General features: G+C 49.6%; 1 protein-coding gene across 1 annotated transcript; it reads right to left on the bottom strand.

Moving 5' to 3' along the window:
- Nucleotides 1-790: 790 nt before the first annotated feature.
- On the bottom strand, nt 791-23088 carry TNFSF15 (TNF superfamily member 15). Its single transcript, XM_009907086.2, has 4 exons — nt 22839-23088; nt 12377-12428; nt 11700-11747; nt 791-1218 (listed from the first exon to the last, which is right to left on the bottom strand). Exons 1-4 carry the CDS (start codon nt 23049-23051, stop codon nt 791-793), a joined length of 741 nt encoding a protein of 246 aa, XP_009905388.2. The 5' UTR covers nt 23052-23088.

Raw genomic sequence — 23088 nt, 5'->3', positions numbered from 1 at the left:
TAATGAACTGTAAGCAGTTTCTTGGGCAGGGGCAGGGGAGGGGAGGAGAAGAAAGAACTTTCAAGTAGCTTCTGCAAAACACACAACATAATTTTAATCTACTTTACAGGGACGTTGGAAGGGATTAATTAAGCAGCTAATGATCAGTCTGAGCTTGGTGTTAGTGCAAGGTACTGAGCACATCTATTCACAAGGAGATGATGGAAAGTAATTACCTTTTAGAACTGAGTGTCTGAAGAAGGGTCATGCAAAACTACAGTGGAAGTGCTGGAGAAAGGTCAAAACACATTTTTTTGGGGGGAGGGGAGGGTTGGGGAGTGAAGAAGTTGTACATTGGAGGTGGAATTAGTGATGCAGCCTAGCTGCAAAATTCAAGATCAATATTCCTACCCAGAGGAGTGAACTGTTCCTCCCTAGCTTACAATGTTTTGAAGAGCTCAGTAGCTACTTCCCAAAACACCTTTTTATCCTCCCCGCCTCCAATTTGCCTTTCCTTTTTCTGTGTTTGTTTTTGTTGGGTCTGGTTTGTGGTTTGGTGGGTTTTTTTTTTTGTTTGCTTGTTTGGGTTGGTTGGTTTGGTTTTGGTTGGCTTTAATCCAGCCTGTGGCTTTAGCTTTCCCTACCCCTTAATTTAAGGCTGCAGGGAGCTGCAGGGGTGTGACAGTACAGAAAGAAGGATATAACAGCACAGAGGTTGCACCCCAATGCATGCCCACGAAGCCCAGGACCAACAAGGTCACCCCAGGGCCCTGAAGGGAAGCCCCCACCCCCACCAGCTGCTGCTAGCAACCTACAGTAAAAAGGCCCCAAAGAAGGTTTTGTGCTCCTTAGTGTAATCCACCAGCTTGATGTCACTAACGTTGACCATCAGCTTGTCTCCTGCTTCTAAGGCGACCACAGCACCTAGATAAATAGGCTGGAACCAGCTCTTCCCATTTCCACTGAGGGTCTTGGTGCCAGTCAACAGCTGGGTGGGCTCAGGGTAGCTGTCAGTGACCTTGGTGATGATCGCAGTGACAGAATTTGGCTCACTGTAACTTTCAATGGGCCCTCGGAAAGTGACCTGAGCATAGACATAGTAGTCCCCAGACACAGGTATCACCAGTGAGTTGCTGGAATAGCTCAGGTTGTTCTTGGTAAAGGCCAAGCCTCGCTTGTCTTCCCACTGCAGGATGGGCAGGTGGCTTCCCACGCTGTTGAGGATGTTTTGTTTCTTCACTGGGGGAGGAAGAGAGAAGGAGAAGGGGTGGGTTAGTTTGAGACAGCCAGGGATGTAGAACCATAGAATGGCTTTGCTTGGGAATGACCTCTAAGATCATTGCATCCAGCTATCAGCCTAACACCACCATGGCCATTAAGCCATGTCCCAAAGTGCCTTGGCCACACACCTGCAGGGATGGTGGCTCCACTGCTTCCCTCGGTAGACTGTTCCACTGCCTCACCAATATGCCTCACCCATTGCTTCTCAAGCTGTGCCAGGGGAAGTTTAGGCTGGAGGTGAGGAGAGAGTTCTTCCCAGAAAGAGTTGTTAGCCCTTGGAATGTGCTGCCCAGGGAGGTGGTGGAGTCCCCATCCCTGGAGGTGTTGAACAGGGGATTGGATGTGGCACTTGGTGCCATGGCTTAGTAGTCAGGAGGTGTTGGGTGACAGCTTGGACTTGATGAGCTCTGAGGTCTTTTCCAACCTTGTTGATTCTATGAGTCTATGATTCTATATGCTGCTGAAGGCAGTGTGAGATCTCTGCTCCAAAGGATTAGCAATTTGAGCTGGGTGATCAAAATGCTTGTGAAGAAAGGTTCTGATTTTACAGCTCAGAAATGGAGGGGAATGGGCTGTGGGCCAACTGTCCAGTGAGAGTTTTGGAGGGTGTGCAGACATGAGCAATCAGGAGTGAAAGCCAAGGATGCTTTTGAAAAACCTTAACCAGTGCAGGATGCCTGAAGGGGTCTGCTGTGACTGGGTGTCCTGGTTGTGGAGCAGAGCCTGGATAATGAGGCTGTGCTTCCTAAAGGCTGAGTCTCATGGTGCTGAGGAGCAGCACAGATGGCTTTACCCTGCAGCTCTGAGGTGCTCTCTTACAGGGTAAAAACCTTCACCTTCAGTGGAACCAGCACTGGGGCAGCTGGACAGGTGGGCACCATGCCTGTGGAGCCTGATGAGCTTGGACAGTGATAAGAAATGCTAAAGCAGCTTTTTCTTCAGTAGCTGTGAGTTGGAGTTATGGTCCATAGACGGACTCCTGTGCTTGCAGAAGCTTCACAGCAATCAGCATGACCTAACACCAAGCACTGAGACACTCAGACACCTCTTCCTGCCAGGCTGCTTGGGTTTGGCAGTCCTGGTGCCAAGCTTTTCTTCCTGAATGTTTGCAATGGTGCAGAATTGCACAGGATGGTAGGGGTTGGGAGGGACTTCTGGAGGTCACCTACTCCAACACCTCTGCCAAGAGCAAGTTCACCTAGATCAGGCTGCACCTAGAATGTGTCCAGGTATGTTTTAAATGACTCCAGAGATGGGAGAGACTCCAGAGATGGGAGACTCCATCACCTCTCTGAGCATCCTGTGCCAGTGCTCTACCACCCTTAAAGTAAAGAAGTTCCTCATCATGTTTAGATGTCCAAGTTTGTGCTCATTGCCTCTCATCCTGTCACTGGGCACCACTGAATAAAGCCTGGCCCTAGTGTCACCTGGTGTCACCAAACCAGCACAGCCCCACTGTGCTTTGAGAGCACCAGTTCCAAAGCAACACACTATACATAAGTCCACTTCCTATCTCTCTCTCTCCCTCCCTCCCTTTTTCTCTTTTTTTCTCTTTTTCCAAATGCTTTGCTGGAACAAAACACTAAGCTTGGGGTTAGCCTCAGCTTCCCTTCAGACTTCTTCCCAGTCTTGAGCTTAGGTGCTGACCCCCAACAGCAGTCTCCTCCAAGCTAAAGATGCCACCCAGGCTGCAGGTGTCTTGGGAAAAATCAGGGAACTGCTGCCCTATTCCCTTTACCATTCTTCCACCACTTGGATTTCTCTCACCCAGCAGCCAGGAGAACAAGCCCTAGCATTTTCCTGCAGGGAAGCAAAAGAGTTTTCTCTGCTCTTTACTGACTGCCACCTAAAATTGTGGTGGTAAAAGAGAGTTTTCTCTGCTCTTCACTGACTGCCACCTAAAATTGTGGTGGTAAGAAAGAGTTTTCTCTGCTCTTAACTGACTGCCACCTAAAATTGTGGTGGTAAGAAAGAGTTTTCTCTGCTCTTCACTGACTGCCACCTAAAATTGTGGTGGTAAGAAAGAGTTTTCTCTGCTCTTAACTGACTGCCACCTAAAATTGTGGTGGTAAAAGAGAGTTTTCTCTGCTCTTCACTGACTGCCACCTAAAACTGTGGTGGTAAGAAAGAGTTTTCTCTGCTCTTCACTGACTGCCACCTAAAATTGTGGTGGTAAAAGAGAGTTTTCTCTGCTCTTCACTGACTGCCACCTAAAACTGTGGTGGTAAAACAGCAGCTGATACAGTGAAGAGGAAGATGATAAAAGCCATGAAGATTTGCATAGAATCATAGAATCATTTTGGTTGGGAAAGACCTCTGACATCATCAGCCCAACATCACCATGCCCATTAAACCTTGTCCTGAAGTGCCCTGTCTACACATTCTTTTTGATCACCACCAGGGATGGGGACTCCACCACCTCCTTGGGCATCCTGTTCCAATGCCAGGTATTAAAATGAACCTGGAAAGTTAATGTCAAATGCTGAGAGAGACCACAGCAGGCAGTGAGACCTTTTATAGGAACCTGAGTTAATGTGGAAGTTGATTTTGATTCAGTATTTGGGGAAGGAGTGTGAGGTGACAGGGAGGTGAACAAAATCATAGAATCATAGAATCAATAAGGTTGGAAAAGACCTCAGAGATCACCAAGTTCAACCTATCACTCAATACCTCATGACAACTAAACCATGGCTCCAAGTGCCACATCCAAGCCCCTCTTGAACACCTCCAGGGATGGGGACTCCACCACCTCCCTGGGCAGCACATTCCAATGGCCAATCTCTCTTTCTATGAAGAACTTTCTCCTCACCTCCAGCCTAAACCTCCCCTGGCACAGCTTGAGGCTGTGTCCTCTTGTTCTGGTGCTGCGTGCCTGGGAGAAGAGACCAACCCCCACCTGGCTACAACCTCCCTTCAGGGAGTTGGAGAGAGCAAGAAGGTCTCCCCTGAGCCTCCTCTTCTCCAGGCTAAAATGCAGGTAAAGGAAAGCTTTGACATTGTCTGGGAAGGGAAGCTGGGAGGGGACATTGTGCAAGGGCTTGCAGTGATAGGGTGAGGGGGAATGGACTGAAGCTTGAGGAGAGTGGATTTATATTGCAGATTAGGAAGCAATTCTTTGCAGTGAGGGTGGGGAGACACTGGAATAGGTTGCCCAGGGAGGTCATGGCTGTCCCCTCCCTGGAGGTGTTCAAGGCCAAATTGGATGAGTCCTTGAGCAACCTGGGCTAGTGGAAGCTATCCTTGTCCATAGCAGGGGGATGGAACTGGATGATCTTTAAGGTCCCTTCCTACCTAAACCGTTTCATGCATCTAAGAACAACAGCCATGAGGTTTATCCTGGTTGCAGTGAGATTCAGAAAAGCCAATGTGCTCAGCTCCCAGGGGCACCCAATTTCCCCTTTCTTTTCTAGCAACAGATCATCCATAAGGAGACAGGAAGGTGTTAGGAGTTGCCATTTCTGTATCCTCTGAGCAGCACAACAAAACACTGCCTGCCTTCTCAGCCTGCCTGTCAGAGCTGCTCAAGCATCAAATCCGTCTGAACTTTCCCCAGCAGGCAAAGTGCATGAGGAGAGCATTTCCCTGTGTGAGAACTACAGCAGAGGGATTGAGACAGCAAGCCAGGCCAAATTATTCAAGCATTATAAGGACTATGGGGCTTAGAGCCAAAGAGGCCAAAGGAGAGAGGAAGAAAAGAAAGTGAAAGTGCTCATAGTCTGCCTTCATCCTCTTCTACCTCTTGTCTAGGGATTCATCTCAGCCCCAGCAAAAACTAAAGGAGCAGACAGGTCACTCTGAGGTTCACAAGAGCTTGGAGGAATACCTCCCAGCTGAGAGCAGGCAAAATCTTGTCTGGGATGGGAAGGAGCAGAACTAAACCTCAGATTTTCCAGGAAATGCTCCTGGCTCTTTTCCATCTTGGGGATTTGGGGAGACAAAAAAATAAAGAGAAGCTGGCAAGAAAAGATTCTTTTCCATCTGGAGTGATGCATTTAAAGTCACAGTGTCCCTCAGTCCTCAATGATTTGTATAACTCCCAGGCATCTCACATGAAGTACATGATTTCAAAACTTCTAGAGTTAGGCAACTCTTGACTTTTGCAGCTAGAATTTCCCTTTCAGGAGTCACAGATTGCATTGGGTTGGAAGGAACTCTCTAAGGTCATCTTGTCCAACCCCCCTGCAGTCAGCAGGGACACCTCGAACTAGATCAGGCTGTCCAGGGTCACATCAAGTCTAATCTTGAATGTTTCCTCAGATGGGGCCTCCACCACATCCCTGGGCAACTTGGGCCAGGGTCTCACCTCTCTCACATCCTCCTGATGTCCAACCTAAATCTACCCTGCTTCACGTTCAAACCATTGCCCCTCATCCTATCACTGCAAGCCTTTCCAAGCACTCCCTCCCCAGCCTTCCTCTAAGTCCCCTTCTCATATTGAGATGTAGCTAATAAGGTCACCCCAGAGACTTTTCTCCTCCAGGCTGAACAGCCCCAGTTCTTTCAGCCTGTCCTCATAGGAGAGGTGGGCAAGACTGCTGAAGCTCGCTCTATTGATGCTCTCAGTGTTCAAGTAAATTACATTCTTCTCATGTTTTCAATACCAGTCAAGATGCAAAATGCACGTCCAAGTGCTCTTAACCAGAGTGCAGCTCCTTTTCTAGCAGCAGGTGGACTTTGGACCCTTCATTCATTACATTTCTGGAGCTATTTTTCTTGCAAATGTACCTAGGCTGCTAAGTCTTGAAGTAAATGAAACTTGCCTTTAATAAGAGATTCCATAGGATAGGATAGGATAGAATAGAATAGAATAGAATAGGACTAGACTAAGACTAGACTAGAATAGAATAGAACAGGACTACACTAGACTAGACTAGACTAGGACTAGACTAGGGCTAGGCTAGACTAGACTAGACTAGACTAGACTAGACTAGACTAGAATAGAATAGAATAGAATAGAATAGAATAGAATAGAATAGAATGAACCAGGCTGGAAAAGACCTTTGAGATCATCAAGTCCAACCTATCACCCAACACCATCTGATCAGCTAAACCATGGCACCAAGTGCCTCAGCCAGGCTCTTCTTAACACCTCCAGGGATGGTGACTCCACCACCTCTCTGGGCAGCACATTCCCATGGCCAATCTCTCTTGCTGGGAAGAACTTCTTCCTAAGATCCAGCCTAAACCTCCCTGGAACAGCTTGAGACTGTGTCCTCTTGTTCTGGTGCTGCTTGCCTGGGAGAAGAGACCAACCCCCACCTGGCTACAACCTCCCTGCAGGGAGTTGGAGAGAGCAAGAAGGTCTCCCCTGAGCCTCCTCCTCTCCAGGCTAAGCAACCCCAGCTCCCTCAGCCTCTCCTCCCAGGGCTGTGCTCCAGACCCCTCCCCAGCTTTCTTGCCCTTCTCTGGCCACCTTCCAGCATCTCAACATCTTTCCTAAACTGAGGGCCCCAGCTTTTCCATCCCCTATAAATTTTTGGCATCCTTTACATGTGAAATTTACTTCTCCTCTCCCCAGATCCCTTCTGCTTTAGTGCCTTGCTGGAGAATCCCTGTTGCTTGGCAGATTGGGGGTGCAATTTGTGACACATTGCTGAATGTGGAGGGAGTGTTTCTACAATTCTTAGCCCTCACTGATTTGAGAACCTGATATTGAATTCTGAGGTCAGGCTCCTGGTGTAATCTCAGACTGGGATTAGAGTCTCCTGCTGTAGAAAAAGCCCTTGGACAGCACACAGGGCAAAGACCCAGAGCTGCAGGGTGTCTGTTGCTCAAGGCTGTGCCCTTGAAGCTAAGCAACTGCCCTGAGAAGGTCATTAATTCCAACAACCAAGTGGAAGAAGAAGGTCACTTTCAACCCAAGTTTGGTGGGAAGCCTGGCTGCCTTTGCAGCATCATAAGCATTAGCTAGGTACCTGACAGGGCTTCTGCAACATAGTTCATGCTGCTGACCACAGGCTGGTGATAAGAGGGAATAGGCATTGGGCTGCATCTTGACCCCACAGTGCCACCAGATAAGTCAGAGAGGAGGCAGTGGCATGGCCTGGCACAATCTGCACTAAAGGTTACATCAGTGCACAGGAGGGAGTGTGGATGGAGAAAAGGCCTGGTGAGGTATCCCCAGGGATTGTGCTGCTCAGAGCTTTCAAAGCCTGCCTGGCTATGTTCCTGTGCAACCTGACCTAGGTGTACCTGTGCTAGCACAGGGATTGGAATAGGTGACCTCCAGAGGTTCCTTCCAACCCCTACCATTCCAGGAGTCCATGATTCTGTGATTCTTTGGTTCTATGATTCTTTGATCCTATGAATTTATGATTCTTTGAATCTGTGATTCTTTGGTTCTATGAATTTATTATTCTTTGATTCTGTGATTCTATGACTCTGATTCTTTGATTCTGTGAATTTATCATTCTATGATTCTGATTCTGTGATTCTAGGACTTTTTGATTGATTCTATGACTCTTTGATACTATGAGTTTATGATTCTGTGACTCTATGACTCTTTGATTCTATGAATTTATGATTCTGTGACTCTATGACTCTTTGATTCTGTGACTCTTTGATTCTGTGACTCTTTGATTCTGTGACTCTTCATTAACTATAGTCACCCTGGGAGAGGAGATCCTGCTGCCAGCTTGGACAAGTTCAAAATGCTCAGTGTCTGCCTAAAAAGTCCAAGTGCAGGTGGAAAAAAGATAAATCATCATAAAGGAGCAGGCACCAAAACATTGAAGCCACTCTGCTGCTTCTAACCAACTGGTGCCTCCTCATGACAGTGCTGTGGCTACTTCTCATTCCTCTCACTCCTCTGCTCTCACCTTCAGAAGATGTGTGTGCCTAAACCTAGGGAAAGAATAGAATAGAATGGAATGGAAGGGAATGGAAGGGAATAGAATAGAATAGACCAGGTTGGAAGAGACCTTCAAGATCATTGTGTCCAACCCATCAACCAATCCAACACCACCTAATCAACTAAACCATGGCACCAAGCACCCCATCAAGTCTCCTCCTGAACACCTCCAATGATGGTGACTCCACCACCTCCCTGGGCAGCCCATTCCAATGGGCAATCTCTCTCTCTGTATAGAACTTCTTCCTAACATCCAACCTAAACCTCCCCTGGCACAGCTTGAGACTGTGTCCTCTTGTTCTGGTGCTGGCTGCCTGGGAGAAGAGGCCAACCTCTGCCTGTCTACAACCTCCCTTAAGGTAGTTGTAGAGAGCAATAAGGTCACCCCTGAGCCTCCTCTTCTCCAGGCTAAGCAACCCCAGCTCCCTCAGCCTCTCCTCACAGGGCTGTGTTCCAAACCCCTCACCAACCTCATTGCCCTTCTCTGGACACGTTCCAGCAAGTCAACCTCCTTCCTAAACTGAGGGGCCCAGAACTGGACACAGGACTCGGGCTCAAGGTGCAGCCTAACCAGTGCAGCGTAGAGGTGCAGAACAGAGCTCTGCAAGAGGTTCCTGCAAGGGAGAGTTTGTGTCCTAGCACCTTCCCCTTGAAAAAGGTGGCTGAGGTGGGGGAATGTAACAAAGATCTGAAGAATAATTACTCTTTTTCACTTTCTACCCACGAGTCCTGGTTTCTGAGAAGAGAAGCCCAGGATGACAGCCAAGGAATGATTATGCAGTGGGTTTAAAATAACAGGAAATGCTTTCTGCCTGCAATGCTCCTCCAGGGCTTGGGAACTCGTGGCTGCAGGGCAGAGCATCAAAAGTATGCTTGGGCTTAAAAAAAAAAAAACCAACAACAACAAAATAGGAAAGAAAAGGTCAAAGATAAGTTCATGCAAATTGGGTTCCCTGATGGCTATGCAGTGCAGCAGCTCTTTGCACAGACAAGAGGAAAGGAGAGCTTCTCCCTTTCCAGGCTCTTTGCTAAGGCAAACAGTGACTTGTTTGGGGCTGTTCAGCCAGGAGAAGAGAAAGCTCCAGGAAGACTTTACAGAGACCTTCCAGGGTCTGAAGGGGGCCAGCAAGAAAGCTAGGGAGAGACTTTTTGCAAGGGTTTGTTGGGATAGGATGAGGGGGCAATGGGTTTGAGCTTGGAGAGGAGGGATTTAGACTGGAGATTAGGAATAAAATTCTTTCCAGTGAGGGTGGGGAGACACTGGCACAGGCTCCCCAGGGAGGCTGTGGATGCTCCCTCCCTAGAGGTGTTCAAGGCCAGGTTGGATGAGGCCCTGAGCAACCTGGGCTGGTGGAAGGCTAGTGGGGGTTTGAACTAGGTGACTTCTTAGGTCCCTTCCAACCCAAACAATTCTGTGGTGGACACTGCTTGGGAAAGACAGCAAAGGAAGTTTTGCAAATGGGGAGCTTGAGGAAATGGGAAGAAAAGTGTTGGGTGCTTGCCTGTGGTCACTGGACTTTTGTGGAAGGCAGGGAAATTCCCACCAGCAGAGCTGTGCTTCAGCTGCTCCTTTGAGTTGGCTGCACTGGGAACCTCTGGGTTCCTCTGCCAAGGGGGGAGTCAAAGAAAACAGGGAGATTCACACTAACAGACATGATCCTAGTGCTCTTGTGAACTCCCACTGGAGCCAGGATGTGATTTTGAGCAAGAACAGGTCAGTTTTGGAGCTCTAGCAACCCATGTGAGAAAGGGGATGGGGACCAAAGATGTGAATTAGGAAGGAGCTCCTGGATTAGAGAAAGCAAACTGTGCTGGGAAAGAAATCAGCCCTGAAATTGGTTTAACCCTGTAGGTGAATGTGTGTGAAAGCTCACAACACATCTTGCATGCTTCAAGTTACCAAAGGGCTCCCCTGGGAACAATACAGGATGTTGAGGAAGCCTTTGCACTGAGGTGTATTTAGGTCAGGGCAGCTGGAGAGCCTTTCAACCCTCCACTCCATCCCAGTGGAACCAGCCATGGACCCTTTTCTTTTCTTTGGAAGCATAATTTCAAGGTGGCTGGAGATGGCAATGATGGGGAAGGGCTCAAGACAACATCCTCAGTGTGATGGCAGCTACCCCATCAAGGCTAAGGTGGGGAGATGGTGGCCTTACAAATGCTGGCAGCACAGCTTGTGACAGTGCTTTGCAATAGCACCTTCCTCACACCAGCTAAGGGCTTGTAGGGCTTCAGCTGGGTTCACTCTTCCCTCAGTGTGAGTCAGAGATGATCTCCCTAAAGCTATTTGATGGTGTGTGTGTGTGCTCCAAGTCAGACCCTAAAGTCAGGCCCTAAAACTGGCCTTTTGGAGCTGATTATTTAGATTCCCCCCAACCCCCTGCCCCCATTCACTGCTTGTGGCAGCTCACTTGGGCTCTTTCCACTGTCTTTTCAAGGGGATCCAGCAGATCACTACCATATCAGGCACCTATTTAAGTTCAGCTACAAGAGCTGCTCATCCAATGAAATGAGATGCTTGGAAAAGTGGCAAGAAGAAGGAAAGTTTCTGCTAGAGGGTAGGAGAGCTCTGCAGAGAGACCTTGCCAGGCTGGACAGATGGGCAGAGTCCAAGGGCAGGAGACTGAACACATCTAAGTGCTGTGTTCTACACATTGGCCACAACAACCCCAGGCAGTGCTACAGGCTGGGGGCAGAGTGGCTGAGAGCAGCCAGGCAGAGAGGGACCTGGGGGTAGTGGTTACACTGAATGTGAGCCAGCAGTATGCCCAGGTGGCCAAGAAGGCCAATGGCATCCTGGACTGTAATAGGAACAGTGTGGCCAGCAGTAGAAGGGAAGTCATTCTGTCCTGTACTCAGCACTGATTAGGTCACACCTTGAGTCCTGTGTCCAGTTTTGGGCTCCTCAGGTTAGGAAAGATGTTGAGATGCTGGAATGTGTCCAGAGAAGGGCAACAAAGCTGGGGAGAGGTCTGGAGCTGGGAGGAGAGGCTGAGGGAGCTGGGGTTGCTTAGCCTGGAGAAGAGGAGGCTCAGGGGAGACCTTCTTGCTCTCTCCAACTACCTGAAGGGAGGTTGGAGCCAGGTGGGGGCAACCAGCACCAGAACAAGAGGACACAGTCTCAAGCTGTGCCAGGGAGGTTTAGGCTGGATGTTAGGAAGAAGTTCTTCCCATAAAGAGAGATTGACCATTGGAATGTGCTGCCCAGGGAGGTAGTGGAGTCACCATCCCTGGAGGTATTTGAGAAGAGTCTGGATGAGGCACTTGGTGCCATGGTTGAGTTGCTCAGATGGTGTTGGGTGATAGGTTGGACTTAATGATCTCAAAGGTCTTTTCCAGCCTGGTTTATTCTATTCTATTCTAGTCTAGTCTAGTCTAGTCTATTCTTTGTGGGACATTGTCTGCAATGTCAGGCTGCAGGAAAGTCATGGTCAGCAGGGCACAGCTGAGGATTATATCCCCCACATTTCCTGTAACCCCTGATCCTATCAGCCCCACATCACCCACAAAGATCCTATCAGACCCAGCTGAACCAGCTGCACCTGCTGCAATACCCACCAGAAAGGCTTGAGTTTTGAACAAGCATTACCTGTCAGATGTGCTCTTGGCTTTTCTGCACTGGCAAGTGTATCTGTAACTGAGGAGAGACAAAAAAACAGGAGAAAAAAAAAAAAGGTGTGTAAGAATGTTTGCTGCTACTCAAGTCAATGAGATGTGAGTGGTAAGTGATGCCCAGAGGTGGTGTGTGCAGCACTCTTCCGTTTCTGCACAGGTCTGAGTCAGGATTTATTTGATGTGGTTGTTTGTTGACACCACTGAGGCCATAAAACCTCTCTGCCAACGCTCAGGATCACTGAGATGTCAAGAGGGCATACTGCAACCCTGCCTGAGGTTGCTGGAGGATGAATGGAGAGCAGGTGTGGTGTGCATGGGGGGGGTGTGTGATGTCCCTGGGCTCCTGAATCCCTGCTTTCTGCTGGCCAAGGAGTTGTACCCATCTCAGAGAGCTTGTGGGGAGGTCTGTGCCTGCACTAGAAGGAGGGAGCTTGCACACCCTGGGATTAGAAATGCTCACACTTTAGCTACGACCAGGCTTATCTCCCTGCATCTCGTCACCCAGGTTTGCCTCTGTCTGCCCTGGCTTGTCTGGCTGAGGAGTGACTTGGGTGGTGAAAGAGGAGGGGAGGGGAAGGATCAGCCAGCAGCCTGCTGCAGCTGTGATTGCAACAGAGGTGCTGGGCACGGGGCAGAGGCTGGCAGACTTACCAGTAGCTACTGCTCGTTGCTTCAGAAAGCGAGAGCCCCTCTCCTCTGTGACCTGCAGGAGAGAGTCACCAGCAGTTAGCTCAGGGCTCCAGGCTGCACAGTAACCACAGAGGGCTTGGTTTGCATTAGCCAGAGAACAGAACTCTATGGATATGATATCTACAGTGATGGATATCAGATCTACAGCGATATCATCGAGTTCAGCTTCGAGCTTTTATGTTAAAGGACAAGCCCTGACAAGGCTTTGCTTCACTGCAAGAGTTTTCTGCTGTTTGAAACTGCCTGTGGATCTTAAAGGCTGCTAGGGACAGGACCTGCTGCTGGTGGTGGCTGTGTCAGACTCCAGTCTTGTTCAGCGGCTGGATAAGCCCTGGGCTTAAGTAGACGACTGCAATTTGCCAGTGTGAATTACAGGCTCATATAAATGTTTGGGTTGAAAGGGACCTCAGAGATCATCTAGTTCCAACCTCTCTGCCATGGGCAAGGAATTGACCATTGCTAACCCTCCTTTGGGATGGTTCCTCCAGCCAGCATTGCTGGAGCACCTCTGCTCCTTAGAGACTCTCCTGTCCTTCCATCTGTGCAGAGCACCTGGAGCAAAGAGAGCGATGAAAGTGACTCTTCCCTGTCTGAAGCCTCAGCAGGTCTGAGCCTTTGCAGGGTCAAAGGTTCCTGCACAAAGCCACTGAAGAGACTAAGCAAGCTGCATTACCTACACTTGCTTTCCTTTCTGCATCTCTGGTATGTCAGGCAGTTGCTCAGGAATGTCTGGAATGTTAGATCACCTCCTTGGGTAGCATCCTTGGAAGATACCAAGGAGATGCTCAGAGGTGAGCTCTGCAGCTCCCTGACCAAGGGAGGGCAGAGTGAGTTGTGTTTCTTTGCTTCTTACATTTTCTGCTAGAGCCAGCCCCCAGCACACTCATAACACATCCTTGGGCCAACCTTATCTGTTCGGCAGCAGGGCATGGCCCTGGGCCGTGCCAAGCGGTTGTGACGTTTGGCTTGAGCAGTGCAAAGGGAAGCTGCTATCTGCCTGCTACATGCCTACCAGGGCTGGTCCTTCTCATTCACACTTGGGCATGGCTGGTGGCTTCCTGCCAGGTGCCTGTCCTCTTATGGCAGCACACACAACAGCACAGCTCCTCGCTGGAGGATGCTGCTGGATGCTGACTCTGGATCTGGCCTCCCTGGGGGGTGAGTGCCGTTCCTTACACTTCCCCCAGGGCACAGTTCGTCACAGGTCTATGCCAAGGGTGTAGCAGACAGGCTGGGTTAAGCAGGCAGCTCAGGCTGGGCTGTCAGGAGCCCCTCTCATGTCCCTATCATACAGCACTGCTCAGGAACACGCTGGGCTGGTCCTGTGTTTTCATGGAATCATAGAATCAACCAGGTTGGAAAAAACCTCAGAGATCATCAAGTCCAACCTATTACCTAATACCTCACACCTCAGGACAACTAAACCATGGCTCCAAGTGCCACATCCAAACCCTTTTTGAACACCTCCAGTGATGGGGACTCCACCACCTCCCTGGGCAGCACATTGCAATGGCAAATAACTCTTTCTGTGAAGAACTTTCTCCTTCCCTCAAGCCTAAACTTCCCCTGGCACAGCTTGAGACTGTGTTTTGTGGTCTGCCACACTAAAGGCACTGAATAAACTGCCCTTGGTCAGCTCTGGCAGCTAAGGACTTGATGCACATTGCTTAAGAAGCAGGCTGGAGCACTACTGACACATGGCTGTTGAAGCTATCTGCTGGTGGTTGACTCAGACACCTTCAAATACTGCAGGAAAAGTAGACAATAGATATTTTCTGTTGTCCCTGTACTTGTCACTGATGAGGCCACACCTTGAATACTGGGTTCAGTTTTGGGCCCCTCACTACAAGGAGGTGCTGAAGTGGGTCCAGAGAATGGCCACAAAGCTGGTGAAGAGTCTGGAGGGGAGCACCTGGGGATCTGGGGTTGTCTAGCCTGGAGAAAAGGAGACTGAGGGGAGGCCTCATTGCCCTCTACAACTTCCTGAAAGGAGGCTGGAGTGAGGTGGGGAGTCAGCCTCTTCTCCCAGGCAACAAGTGACAGCAAGAGGAGACAGCCTCAAGCTGCACCAGGGGAGATTTAGGTTAGCCATGAGGCACAATGTCATTCCTGAAAGAGTGACCAGGCACTGGAACAGGCTGCCCAGGGACGTGGTAGAGTCACCACCCCTGGAGATGCTAAAAAATTGTGGGGCACTTTGGGACATAATTTAATGGCCATGGTGGTACTGGGCTGACAGCTGGACTTGATCTTAGAGGTCATTTCCAATCTTACTGATTCTATGATTGTAAAGAGAGTGTTTGTGGGAGAGGATTCGGGCTGCCTGAGTTTGGAGACTCCAGTAATCCCAAGGATGCTTCAAGGTTTCGCTGGCAGCAAATGTGTGCTTCTGCAGATACCCATGGTTTCTGAAGCACTTACTCCAGTTCAGTGGGGGGAAAAATAGCATGAAAACTGAAGGGGAAAAAAAAAAATCTCTCTCTTCTTTAACTCCCTTCCCCACATGCACACACAGAGACAGCCCAGCCATAGGTGCCTGCTGCCCCGCAGGAAGTATCGTCTGGAAGAGATGGTGGTGTGAAAGCTCAGCGTGTGGCTGACAGAGAGAAATGCTGCTGTGCTGGCAGGGTGATGCCTGAGTCTTTCATTATGATTATTGACTTTCTCCAAGGTCCCACACACTGTGGTGGCTTGAGCCTTAAGTGGGACTTAAGAGCTCAGCTGGGGGCCAGGCTGAGAATCCCTTCCCCGCTCCCCCTTCCTCTTTCCAATAGCGAGGAAAAAAGAAAGGGAAGGAGCAAATCCAGCAAGAAATAATTTGGAGTTGGCTTGGAAGGAGAGAGGTACAGAATTTTCTTTAAACAGTGTGTGTATATATATATACACACATATATGTAACACTAACAGGTAGGGTTCACAAGGGTAAGGAACAGGTACAGCAGGGAGGACCACGTGGCAGAGAAGCAGGGAGCCAGCAGCAGTCCTCCTCCAGGCAAAAGGCAGGGGCCAAGAGACCTAATGGCTGCAGAGTCCTCCTTTGCATAGCCTTGCTGGGCAGGGAGGGGGTGTGGGACAGACTAATTTAGTTTCCCAGGGGGAAAACCCCCTGCAGGGAGGGCATTGCTCTCACAAGCCCTTGGTATCATAGTATCAGTCAGGGTTGGAAGGGACCACAAGGATCATCTAGTTCCAACCCCCCTGCCATGGGCAGGGACACCCCACACTAGATCAGGCTGCCCAGAGCCTCATCCAGCCTGGGCTTAAACACCTCCAGGGATGGGGCCTCAAGCACCTCCCTGGACAACCCATTCCAGGGCTTCACCACTCTCATGGTGAAGAACTTCCTCCCCACATCCAGCCTTACCCCACCCCACCCTGCTTCCAGGGTGGGCATCAACCCATCACACAGAGAGAAATGGTGCTGTGCTGGCAGGGTGATGCCTGGGCCTTTCTTTCATCGTGATTATTGACTTTCTCCAAGGTCCCACATGCTTGCTGCAGAGTCCCTGACTGCACTCTTGATGTGCCACAGAGTCCCAGGCAGGTTGACTTTGTCCTTCCTGTGGTGGGAGGCACAAGGCTGGTGTGGAGGGTTTCCCTCTGACACTTCCCTTTTGCTTTGAGCCAGGTGCAAATCCATTTGCACCACCATTTATGTCCCACCACCTACATATTTATCAAGGGGCAGATTTTCCAGCAGTGCTAAGTGCTGCAAGCAGCTGCAAATCTCTCAGAAAGCTCCAGGAACTGAGGGAACCCGTGGAACTGCAGTGGGGCTGTTTACTTCTTTAAAGCCCAACTTCTGCTGAAGCACTTCATATAAACTTGGATGTTGCAATACAAACAGAGGTGAATGGCAATGTGGGGACAATTCTCCTTCATTAAAAACAGCAAAATGATTTTGACTAAAAAGTGGGAAGAAGCTCCTTATGAAGCCTCAGTTTACTTGTTCCCAAAGAAGGCCAGATGGAAACTCATTACTGTGACCTTCCCCTGGACCTGCTGAATCTTTGGGAGTGGGACCAGAGGACCACAGCAATGATGCAAGGGCTGGAATGCCTCTGCTGTGAGGCCAGGCTGAGAGAGCTGGGGAGAAGAGAAGGCTCCAGGGAGACCTCCTGGTGGCCTTTCAGTGCTTAAAGGGCTAATCAGAAAGTTGGGGACAGACTTTTGTGCAGGGCCTGTTGTGAGAGGACAAGGGGTGACTGGTTTAAGCTAAAAGAGGGAGACAGACTGGAGAGAAGGAAGAAATGTTTGACACTGGAGCGTGGTGAGACCTTGTCCCAGGTTGCTCAGAGTGGTGGCAGATTCCCTATCCCTGGAACCATTGCAGGTGAGGTTGTCTGGGGCCCTGAGCAACCTGCTGTAGTTGTTGATGTCCCTGCTGACTTCAGGGCAGTTGGACTAATGACCTTTAAAGGTCACTTCTCACCCAAACCAGTCTGATTCTGTGAAGCTGCAGGTGCCAGGTCCTGTGTTCATGGATGCTAAAGGACAGTGTGATGAGGTAGGTAGAGCTGGGTGCTGCAAGGTCTGAAAGGATTCTATTAGTTGCCAAAGGCAGGAGATCTTTTCTCCATAATTGTGATTGATAAGGATACAAACCTAAACCTCCCACAGAAAATACATTCTAGCCCTTATCAATGCTACCTAATGGGCAGGTGTCATTAATATTCATCCTAAACAGGCACAGATGTACCTTGATGGTGTAGATGAAGGAGAGCTAAGCAGCATGAGACCACAGAAAGGTCATTTACACAATTAGAGGCTTTCTCTCTTTTCTTGTCTTGCTTAGCTGTGATTGTGAAAAGTTCACAGCATGGCTTCAATTTTCCCTTGGGTTACTGGGGAGAGCCTGTAAGCCACACTGAGTGCTGCTGAAAATCCCACCCTGCAGCCAACTAACCCCCCAAGCCAGCCAGGTGATTTCCATGAGGACTGGGGTGTGCAAAACACTTCCAAATTGTTTTGATACCTCAAATGTCCAAAAGCCCCACTGCATTTCCAACCACACTTGGCTGAAGCCAAACAGAAGGTTTGAACATCCTCTTTTCACACACTTTGCCTCTCACACCTCCAGGAAGAGCTGGGGGTATCCAACAGAGAACAGCCTGTCCCAGCAGGCAGACAGATCTATTAGCAACATATCCCCAGTACCTCCATCCACTCCATTTTTAGCACAAGATGCTATTTTACAGGCAGGGGCTCTGCAGGTCATACATAGGGATGCGATTGTCCCCCCTCTGCTCGGCACTGGTGAGGCCCCATCTCAAATACTGGGCTCAGTTTTGTGCCCCTCACTCCAAGAAGGACACTGAGGAGGTGGAGCAGATCCAGAGAAGGGCAACAGAGCTGCTCAGCACCGGTGAGGCCACATCTCAAATACTGGGCTCAGTTTTGTGCCCCTCACTCCAAGAAGGACATTGAGGAGGTGGAGCAGGTCCAGAGAAGGGCAAAAGAGCTGGTGAAGGGCCTTGAACAGAAGTCTTATGAGCAGCAGCTGAGGGAACTGGAGTTATTTAGTCTGGAGAAGAGGAGGCTGAGGGCAGACCTCATTGCCCTCTACAGCTTCCTGACAGGAGGTGGGGATTGGTACCTTCTCCCAAGGAACAAGTGACAGGACAAGAGGAAATGGCCTCAAGATCTACCAAGGGAGGTTCAGGTTGGATATCAGGGAAAAAACCATCACAGAAAGGGTTCTCAAGCATTGGAACAGGCTGCTCAGGGAGGTGGTGGAGTCACCATCCCTGGAGGGATTTAAAAGATGCTTGGGTGTGGTGTTTAGGGACCTGACTTAGGGGTAGTAACTGAGCAGCAGGGGTGGGATTGTGGGCCCTAGGGAAGTGGTTGGACTTGATGAGCTCGAATGTCTCTTCCAGCCTCAACATTTCCATGGGTCTATGATTCTGTGCTTACAGTGTGGAACTTTGAAGTCCTGGGGGAAAAGCATTTCCACAGAAAGGGTTCTCAGGCATTGGAAGAGGCTGCCCAGGGTGGTGGTGGAGTCACCATCCCAGGAGGTACCTAAAAGTTGTGTGGTTGTGTGGATGTGGTGCTGAGGGATGGTGTTTAGTGGTAGTAGCTCAGCAGCAGGGGTGGGATTGTGAGCTCTAAGCAAGCAGTTGGACTGGATGAACTCAAAGGTCTCTTCCAAACTGAGCAGTCCTATTGGTCTATGATTCATACACCCTCAATTTTTTCAGCTTCAAGAGATGCTGCGTGGCCTGAGCTGGGCATTTTTGGTAGAGGCTTGTCCTGTGCCAATGAAAACTGGCCTCAGTGGGAGTGTTTCATCTGGGCTATAGTGCCAGCACAAGCAGGTGCCCAGGGCATGTGCTCACTGGCTCCTTTGCCCACGAGGACCATGTGCATCAAGCAGCAGTGGCCAGGCAGGAGTTTTACTGCTGCTGACTTTTGGAGGGGGAAATCCCACACACATGGACTCAGGTGCAATGCTCCCTGCTCCTCCTCAGGTATTTCTTTCCCCACAGATCAGGAAGCAATTTCAGGTTCTCTCTCCCATTTGGGCAGGCTATTATGGCTTCTGGCTCTGAATGTTCTGGCAGTCCTTTCCCAAGCTTTGTTGCTAGCTATCTGGCTTCATCATTTTTGGACAGGATCCAGGTGGAGCTGCTGGGACTTTGAAGTCTGTCCTGTACTACAGCAGCTCCCTTCCCCATTGCTAGGCTGACAGCACAGGTTCATGTGCAAGCCTTTGCACAGGTTTTGGAATTTCCCTTTAGGATGCCTCTCATCCTGCCATGCCAAGGATACCACAAATATAAGGCCAAGCACCAGCATCTGCAGTCCCCAAGACTTGATGGTCCGCTGCATTGGGCTGGCTGAGCAGGTTGCTCAGGTAGCCAGAGATGCTCTCCTGGCTGCTCTGCTGTTCCCTTGGTAGATTTACACACTCACGTTGAAACTTGGCTTCCTTTTTGGGAAGGATGCACAGCAATCCTAGCCCACCACAGAATCACAGAATGAAAGGAGTTGGAAGGGACCTCTGGAGATTGCTGAGTCCCACCTTGCTGCCAGCACAGCTTTACCCAGAGCAGGGTGCACAAGACAGCATCAAGGGGGGGCTTTGAATGACTCCTGCGATGGAGACTCCACCACCTCTCTGGGCGACCTGTGCCAGTGCTCTGCCATCCTGAAAGTAAAGAAGTTCCTCATCATGATTAGATGGAACTTCCTATGTTCCAGTTTGTGCCCATTACCTCATCCTGTCACTGGGCACCATGGCAAAAAGCCTGACCCCATCCTCCTGACACCCACCCTTTCAGGATTTGTAAGCACTGAAGAGATCTCCCTTCAGTCTTCTCTTCTCCAGGCTAAAAAGTGCCAAGTCTCTCAGCCCTTCTCCATAAGACAGATGCTCCAGTACACTAAGCCTCCTCTGGAAGACTACTACTAGGGCCTTTTATAGACTTCCTGGTTTATTGTTTAAAGAACCCCATTTCCTCAGCTCACTCTGTCTTGAAGCATAAAAGAAAGTGTTTACTGTTTCCAAAAGGGAAGCAGTGTAGTGAGCCTGGAAGGTATCCAGGGAAACCATCATCAGACCTGAATTGTCCATGTAAGACACATTGTACCATGAGGGAAAGAGAACTGGTGGCTCATAGGTGCTGCTGTAATGGCATAACTTGTGCTGCTTTATCCTGAAAGGGATGTGTCCAGGGGAAAAAGTGAGTTTGTAGCCCTTTGGAGGCAGAGTGTGACACCGTGTGCACCCACACAGAAGCAGAGCTGAATAAACTGCCTCACCCCACGGACGAATCAAAGAGGCACACCCCTCTTGCACAAACTTTCCCAGGCTCCCTTTCTCCTCCTGATTGCTCCAGGAAGGCTAGACTCAGGAATTTACTACATATGCTTCTCAACTGCTCAGCTGTTGAGTCTCTTCCTCCTCCCAAGACTGGCCCCAATGCATGAGAAGTTGATAATCTGACATGCGTGGGTTGAACTCTGGTCCTGGGACAAGGAGAGGACTCCTTCTATGGGCTCCCTGCTCCAAGGATCAGTGAGTGAACATGCATCTGGTGCAAACACTGGTCTGCCAGCTTGCTCCCAGTATGCCCAGGACATCTGCACCCCAAAACCACAGAAACCTCTGGCACATGTGTCTTGTCCCAACTAGTCCTAGGGTAATCAATGGGGCACATGAGGAAGGCATCCTTTAGGAATCCAGTTCTAACACTTCAGGAGCAGAAAGAAATGCAAAGACATATTTCCCAAGAGACCTTTTTGCCCAGATATGTTCCCATGGATGGAAGCAGCCTACAGCCATGCCAAGCCACAGCACTCAACACCTGGGCTCAGACTATGACAGGGCTCATTGGGAACTTAACTGAAAGGTACACAAGCAGAGAGCTCTGCCTATCCACGCTCTGCTCCTGGACAATATTGGCCATAAAGTCACTAGCAGGGTGAATGAGAAGTTCAGAAGGTGCAGGATCCAGCTGAACTGTAGCTGGGCACTCCACCCACTGGGCTTGGCACAAAGGCAGCAGGCAGGCAGCCAACCCCAATGATTTTTCCCTTCCTCAGTGGGACTTGCAGAGGCTCTAAGTCATCTGCTCTCCTTGTTACATCATTGTGGGAGTACTACGAGCTAATAATTAATTCCATGCATGTGCATGGCCATGCACTCTGCTGGAAGCCAGGCTAGAGCAATTCCACTGGCTTGTGTTGTGCTTTTTCTCTCAAGAAGCCAAACCCACTCAACAAAATACCTTCCTCCACTCACTCTGCCAATGGAGTCAAAAGCCAGGAACACATGAATCCACTCAGTCAGGCCAAGGTTTTAGCATTATTCCACTCCTGAGATCATTTCAAGAATTAAACTGCTCTGCTCTGTACCACCTCACAGGACACAAAGAAAGAGCAATGCAGCTGAAACTGTCCACAGAGCCTCTTCACCCCAAGGGACACCCACTCCAGCTGGTCTAAACAGCAGCAACAGGGTCAGTGCAGCAACATGCTCTCAGATGTGCAAGAAGCTGGCAGATTTCTCAGGCTGAGGTAGTGAAGCAGGGCTGCTGCAGCTCCTTTTAGCTGTGCACGAAAGTCTGATCACCAGAGAAAGCAGAAGATGCTGCTTGGGTGTAAGACACTGCCTGTGCAGGCTGGAGGTCAACCAAGGGCTAGGAAGTCTGTGCAGCTGGGAGCTTGCAAGCACAGCCCTGGGGACTGCTGTCACGTGCAGCCTAAACATCCATAGGCTAAACGTGTGCAGGGTTAGGAATCTGCCTTTGAGGCCACTGATAGCATTGCTTTATTCTGCAGCTCCTAACTGAGAGTATAGCACACAGGGTAATTAACTGGGGGGATTCCAGACCTGGAACTGAAATTCAGACCTCAAATCCTAAGACCTCATTTCAGCCCTGAAGGTACAATTCAAGCCTTAAATCCCAAGACATAATTTCAGACCTGAAGCTGAAATTCAAACCTTAAATCCTAAGACCTAATTGCAGCCCTGAAGGTACAATTCAAGTCTTAAATACTAAGACCTAATTTCAGACCCGAAGCTTAAATCCTAAGACCTAATTTCAGACCTGATGGTACAATTCAAGCCTTACATCATAAGACCTGCATGAAATGAAGACCCAGCATGGAGCAGTCCTACTGAATTCATAGACTGGCATGGAAGAAGGCACTTGTCTGCAGGCTGGCATGAGAAGGATTGAGGTGACAGAAGAGCAGTAGAAGCAGCCACACAAACCAGTTTGTATTGCTGGGAACAAAGTGAGTTTAGCTCTTTGTCAGAGGAGAAGAGATGAAAAGATGCTTGGATGCAGAGAAAGTTTTGATGGGCAGTAAAAGGCTGGGAGACAAAATTTAGGGTCAGGCAGTCCTTAATTGGCTCACATCACACCTTTGCAGGAGTTTTCACAAATTATATTGAAGAGCTGCAGCTGTCTGCCTAGTGAGGGATGATGAACACTGACAACATCAGCCTGGTCAGCAGATCTTTGCTGAAATAGGAGACTGGAAGGGGAAGTCTCAGAGATAAACTGAAAGAAGGGAGGAAAAGGAGAGACAGTGCCAAACTGTGGCTGAAATCGGTGCAGACACACTGGTTTCCATCAACCAGAAAGGAGCTTTTTTTTAAATGCACTTCCTGCAGCATGTCCAGAAAAGTTTTAAAGTTGTGCCTTTAGCTGTGACATTAATGAAACTAAGTCAAGAGGAAGAGAAACCGTTAGTTTAAATGACCAAGCAATACTAAGAGTTATCACAGGCAGATTTGTTCTGGCTAAAGAAGAAGGGAATCCTAACAGTGAGTGGGTTTGTGTTCCCTTAAACACGAGAAACTCGAGACAGTAAGAAAGAGCGAGCCAATCAAACCCAGCGCTGGAGACGCGGGCTGCGCTGTGCTCCCCCTCGCAGCGTGGCAGGACAGAAATCACTCATCCCTTACCTGGTCAAGGCAGGAGCTGGGAGCTCGCAGGTTTCCAACCAGCAGGTAGGCAGTGGGCAGCATGAGGACCAGCACAGAGAGCAGGCAGAGCAGCACCGCGCACCGGATCCTCCTCAGATCCTCCCTGAAGCGCATCCTGGAAGTTTGGCTGATCGCAGGAGCTGCCTCCTCCACAGTTACCTCGGCCGAGCCGACCATGCCGGCGCCTGCCATGTGAGCTACCGCTGCTGCTCCTGGATGGGCAGTGGGA

The sequence above is a fragment of the Dryobates pubescens genome, chromosome 29, assembly GCF_014839835.1.
Source record: "Dryobates pubescens isolate bDryPub1 chromosome 29, bDryPub1.pri, whole genome shotgun sequence".
Classification (NCBI taxonomy): domain Eukaryota; kingdom Metazoa; phylum Chordata; class Aves; order Piciformes; family Picidae; genus Dryobates; species Dryobates pubescens.
This window is presented reverse-complemented; position numbering and strand designations above follow the sequence as displayed.